This window comes from Meles meles, chromosome 11 (genome assembly GCF_922984935.1).
Source record: "Meles meles chromosome 11, mMelMel3.1 paternal haplotype, whole genome shotgun sequence".
Taxonomy (NCBI): domain Eukaryota; kingdom Metazoa; phylum Chordata; class Mammalia; order Carnivora; family Mustelidae; genus Meles; species Meles meles.
The window spans coordinates 83,473,407-83,479,406 of NC_060076.1; the positions used below are offsets into that span (position 1 = coordinate 83,473,407).

The window sequence follows — 6,000 nt, forward strand, 5'->3', positions numbered from 1 at the left end:
ATCACATTAAAATCCTGGTGTCAACTCTATATATGCTACTTTTAGGGGAAAATTAGGTTTTCTTTTTTTTTTTTTTTTTTGAAAAGTAGGTATTATGACACAATTCCAATGTCATTTTCATGATGACCAACCCTAAAACTTAATATTTTCTTGGTGCTGTAAAGTCCCAGTTGTGGTAAAACTAGGTTTCATGATTCTGTAACATTTAAATTTGAAATACAGTGTATTTGCATTACATAGACACCAGAATAATCACTTTTAAGGCTGCTAATAGTTTAGTATTTAACAAATAGTTACCAAAATGAGTAAACGTTAGCATTCATATTTGATGAAGAGTATAAAATAAACATGTTATTTACATTAAAGCAAAGCCTCACATAAGCCACTTTAATAATGATGCCAGAAAAGATCTTTCAAGAGTTTTCTAAGCAGTATAGCTAAAGCAAAATCCAGGACTTCTAAGTTTTACATGAATCCTAACAAAGGAGTTTTAATCTTGTATCCCTCATGTTTATGAGGCCTGCTGTTTAGTATTTCTCCCTTTATATTTCCATCCTGGTTTCCCACCTCCTGATTATCTGAACATCTAGAAAAGTAAAAAGCCTTGGTGCCACTAATCCCAAAAGCTGAGGATGTCAAACACTCCTGTGTTATAATACTTGTTGTAGATTCACTCAAGATGATGGGGATGGGGGGAGAAAAGAGACCCAGGTTGTAACCACCTAAGAAAATATTTTATTTTTCTGGACTACTATTTTTTTTTTCCAACAATACTTGAAACAGAGCTTTAGAATTTTTCTTTCAAATGTTTAAACCTTCACTTTTCTCGGAATCCAGTAAGACAGCTTACTGGATTACTTAATGAACAATTATTAATAGACTATTGACAGAGATGTCCTTCCAGCAATGTTTTTTTAAATTGTGGAAGGTGGAATCTTGGTTAGAAATATTTAACTGGGATTTGTAGAAGAAATTAAAATGGGAATTCTGTTTAGAAATATTTAATTGGGATTCGTGGGGGAAATTAAGATAGAGAATCCGTTTAGGAAACCTAAAGTCCTGGCCAGGAAGACGTTGAGAGCTCCAGACTTCCAAAGGGCCACCATACCCCTGAGAGCAAGCTGCTGCTTTTCTAAAGTTAGCAGTTAATAAAAATTAACTACCTGAAAATAAGAGATGAAAACTGGGCTTTAGAAAAGCCAAGCCCCATCCTTGTTTACAGCAAGCATAAAAACCAGATTTCTAATCCCTAGGAGCCACAATCACCTATTGATTGAGACGACATCTGTGCCCCTGTTTTGGGAAGCAGGGTTTTCTGTGGAGGCAGGGCTGAAAAATCCTACCATTTCCCTGCGCTTGTGCAATAAACAGCTGACAGGCCTCTCAGGAAGGAGTCTTGAAACCTGCACCTGGGCTCACTCATTTCTCACCTATGGATGGACCCAATTAGAAGTCCTCCCTTCCGTCTTCAGAAGTTATTCTTTTCAAAAACGCAATCTGTGAAGTAGCATCACTAGAACTCATGTGGTACCCTCTAGCAGACAAAGGGTGAAATGCTTTGTGCGCCACCAAAGACAACCTCCTTCGCCCCAGGCCAGCCCAGAGTAAGCCGCGAAGCTCTAGCTCCGGACGAATCACTTCAGCACTGGGCACACAATGACCTCAAAAATCAGAGCCTCTTAACCCCTTTCTTACCCCAGAGCTTCCCTGAGGATAAAAATCTCTTAACTATTGTAGACCCGCCCGGGGCGGCGGGGTGGGGGGCGGGGGGGAGAGGGAGGTTGCGCTGGCGGACGCGGAGGGTAGGTCATCTGGGTTGGTCCTGAGGGCGACCACTTAACCGGGACCAAGTTTATGTCGCACAAAGCGTCCTGGTTCAGGATAGTTGCCAACTGCAAACCGTGAAGCCGAGGCCAAGGCACTGACAGGGACCACCTGGGGATGGTGTGTGTGTGTGTGTGTGTGTGTGTGTGTGTGTGTGTTGGGGGGGTGTATTGGAGAAATGAAGTGGATACACTGTAAAGCTGAGTTCAAAAACCATCCCCTCCCCCTGATGTAGGCTGATTAGTAGCCCAGGCACAAGAGAAAGCTGATTTGTTTCCGCTCTCATTTCTCAAGTTCACACTCAAGTTCAAACCCTGACTCCCACAAGAGGTCTGAGTAGCCCGGACCCTTTCTCAACCTGTCCTTAAGAACAACCCCTCATGTTGAGGGTGGACATAGCCTGTAGGAAATGCCTAGGGACGGAGGCAGAGGAGAAACAGTAAGGGATCAGGAAGGGAGAGCCTGGGAGGAAGAGAAAGGGGCTCTGCCACTTTGTAAGCTTGCTTTTTCTCCAGTGGGAGCCCCCTGGGGCCACCGGAGAGGCGCCTTAAGTTAAGACCTGTAAACTCCGCTGGGAAGCCTGGCTAGGGTGATGCCTTCTGGAAAGCGGGTTTTCGACCGATTTCTAATGGTGAGCACTAGCGAGCGCCTGGCTTTCAACCCTTCAGGCTGCCAGAGTCCCCGAAGCGAGCACTGTGGCGAACCCGGACTGCCTTTGCATACTGCTCCTTCAGGAGCAGCGCGATCAAGCTACAGCCCACTCCTGCCCCACACTGCTCCGTTTTCTTCAGTTTAAGGGGAGAGTGAGCGGCTTTTACCCCGCAGGTCCTAGTGCCGGTTCGGAGCGAAGGTGACGCGTGCTTTCGGACCTTCAGAACACCAGCCAGCCAACGGAGGAATGTTGGAAGGGGAGAAGTAAGGGAAGGGCGAACTGGTAGCCCCAGATCAGAGCAGAAGAAACTGAAAGGAGAGCGGATGATGGTGAGATGGGGCAGAAAAAGAAAAACAAAGACGGGGGCATCTTTCACTTAAAGGTTCTGTACTTGTCAATTGCCCAAGTACAGTTTTGAGAGTATTTGGACAGTGGAGCATGTGACCAAAGCCTCAACCGGTATATTCAACTGGAACCAGTGCGCACAAACGGGAGCTCCCACTCCCAGGGCACGGGTCAATCATCCCATTAGGACGCCCCTGTCCCTGATCTTCCGCCATCTCCCTCCCATCCACTTCCCTGAACAACCTCTCTGTTCCTCCTCCTCCTTCCCTTTCTGCCACGTCCCAGAGCCCCAGCTAACCCAATCCTTGCACTAGCGTCCAGGCTCCAGGGTTCACTGTATACGGAGCAGGGAGAGCATGCCCGCCACCCCCTCGGGGCCCTTCTAGAGAGGTAAGTGTTGGGGGAGTGAGTGGGAGGTGTACACTGCCCGGTGGAAGGCGATGAATATTTGCAGCCCCACCTTCCCAAGTTCTACCTGTCTAGCCCACCTGTCGCCGGGTCACGGATGTAGGGAGGCCCGGGGTTAGCCGTCTTCAACTTTCTGTTGCCAGGACCAGAAGGGCGTGCGAAGGGTATAGGAAAGCCCCACAAAGAGCCATAGAGTGGCCAGGAAGAAAAACGGGGTGAGGCAGGTGCCCTGAGACTTGCACATATCCCCATGGCACGCTGGCGCCCGGCCGGCTCTCCAAGAAAAGAGTGAAGTTGTGGCCAAGCGGAAAGTGGGGGAGTGCGGGTCCGAGCACAGCGCGCAGGAAACCTGAAGGTCCCAGCACTGCAGGGGAAGAGACGGACAAAGTGACTCCCTAAAGTCAGACAGGCCATCCACTGGAGCAGCCCATGGGGTACCCAGGGGAGGTATCTCTCCCTTGTCCCCGGTAAGCCGCCCCACAGCTGCCAGCTTGCCCCAGGGACTTGCCACTGCTGTCGCCGCTGGGTGTCTTGGCTCAAGGGCTCACCCTGCACGCCTCCCGCAGCGGCGCTTTGACAAAAGAGCCTTCTCCACCGTGGGTAGCGCGGGCTATCTTATCCTCTGGAACTTTCTCCGCGCAACTTTTTCGGGGCGGCGCTCGTCCCCGGACCGCGCGGGCTCCAGCACGCGGACCTGGCCAGGGCGTAGAGCCGGCGCAAGGGACCCACGCAGGGGACGATCCCAGAATCCGCGTCCAGTCCCGCGACACCGCCCCTCTGCCTACCACTCCCACGAAGGGGCATAATAGCCGGCCGGTACGCTGGTGGGCCTAGTATGTGTGCCCGCGCGCTCGCGCCCGGCCGCCTGCCGGTGCGCCCAGCGCACCCAACCCCGGCCGGCCACCACGACGCGCCGGTGCTTCCAGCCGCTTCTGTCGCGAGGCAGCCCCCTTCGGCTCTCCCTCCATCCGGCGTCCGCTTCCGCACCCGAGAGTGACAAGCCAAAATGGTTCAGTGCAACTCATGGACTGGGAGGAAGCAGCTAGCGTCGCTCCTCTCTCCAAAAAGCGCCCTCCTGCGTCCCTCCAGAACTCCCGAGAGGCATCAACACCTTCCCACAACTTTCTACGCCCAGGGCATTTGTAGCCCACCTGCGAACGTGAACTCCAGACCTGCGCCCCGAGAACCTTCTTGCCGTTCTGCGGGGTGCGCTCCCCTCCCCCATCTCCCCATCTGGCTGGAGTTGGCCGGACCCGGGGAGCCTCGGAGTCCGCGGGCTCGCTTACCTCGCATGGTGTGGCCGCTCTCCCGCTCCGCGTAGTCATGAAGCTGCTCCCAGCCCGAGCCCCGGAGAGCCAAAAATCCTGCTCAGCACGAGTGAAGAAGGTGGTCGGCAAAGAGCTGCTCCGCGGAGAAAACCATCCCTTTCGGCGGACGCCTTGGCCGGAGGGTGACGTTTGCCGCCGCCGCCGCCGCCGCTGTGTTAACAGTTTTGATGATGGTGGTGATGACTGTTTTGATGGTTGTTTGGTTGTTTGTTTTCAGGAAGGGCGAAAAAAAATGTGCTGTCTGGCTGGTGCCTGGGTTTTGTTTTGCTTTTTTTTTTTCCTTTCTCTCTAATGTGCTTGCTTTTTAAAAATGCCACCGCCTCCGGCTCAGAAGATTTCTTTTGTGATCACTTGGACTGAGGAGGAGGAGGAAGGGCAGCAGCAGTAGGAGGAGGAGTTGGTGCTGGTTTTGTTAGTTACAAAGAAGAAGGAGAAGGAGCAAGGGGAAAAAAAAAAAAGGAAACAGAAAAGGAAGAAAGGCGGTGTGGATGGCAGAGCATGTGCGTTTTCACATGACATCTGTGCCTGTTAGCGGATCCAGTGAATTTTCACTGTTCAGTTACAGGGAGGAAGGGAGCGAGAGAGAAAGAGAGGAGAGAGATGGAGAGAGAGAGCCGAGAAGGGGCTTATACGCGAGGGCGGGTTTGGCCGGGACTTCCAGGCCCCGCCTCCTGTCAGCGTCGCCGCCTATCAGCGCCCGGCAGCGCTCGGAGGGGCCGTGACCACGGGGGAGGGGCCGCGGTTCCCGGAGAGAGGCGGGGGTCAGGGACACTGCAGCCCGAAGACGGCCCAGAGCTGAAGCTGGTCACTAGACCCTGTCCGAACTGGGCAAGGCAGAGGGAGCGACCCAGAGAGGGGGGCAGATCGGCAGGTAACATTCACTTGCGACTCCAGGAGGAGGGAGAAGGCACTGACCAGTCCTTTTAGAGACGAGGGACGTGGGGCTCCCCGGGTCCCACGTTCTGTCCCTCTCTCGCAGCGACCGCCTGCCCCGATAGTTTTGAATTTCTGGCAGCGCTCTGCAGAGTCCTCTTTCGGTAAACTCCAGATCTCTGGCGGGGGTTTCCATGAACAGGACGCTTCAGTTTTGGTGGCAGAATAATGCAAAGCAACTTCCATCACTTTGAGCATAACCAAAATGCAGTCCCATGCAAGTGCCGTCCGCTTCCTTTTAAACCATCTTTCAGATGCTTCCCGCCCTGAATCCTAAAAACAGAAAACACGACACACTAAGATTTCTTCAGTTTTTAAACATTATTTTAAAAATTTTTACTACTTCCTTTTTTTGTCAAAGAAATTTTTGTTAGCATTCGGAAATCTCCTGGCATTGGGCTACCCTATTCAAGGAAAACAGCCCCAGCTGACTGTGGCTACCTCACTGATGCCAGGGAAATGGCCAAGGACAGAGGTATATGCTTGTGCCCCGTGCTATTTATTTGATAA

General features: G+C 52.0%; 1 protein-coding gene across 1 annotated transcript in view; it reads right to left on the bottom strand.

Annotated features, from left to right (window-relative positions):
* The window catches only part of RORB (RAR related orphan receptor B), a 190,524-nt gene extending 185,379 nt beyond the window's left edge, over positions 1 to 5,145 (bottom strand). The window contains exon 1 of the mRNA XM_046023460.1: positions 4,516 to 5,145. Coding sequence (XP_045879416.1) covers positions 4,516 to 4,522 — 7 coding nt within the window. The 5' untranslated portion in view covers positions 4,523 to 5,145. The remainder of the gene's footprint in view (positions 1 to 4,515) is intronic.
* Positions 5,146 to 6,000: the final 855 nt, after the last annotated feature.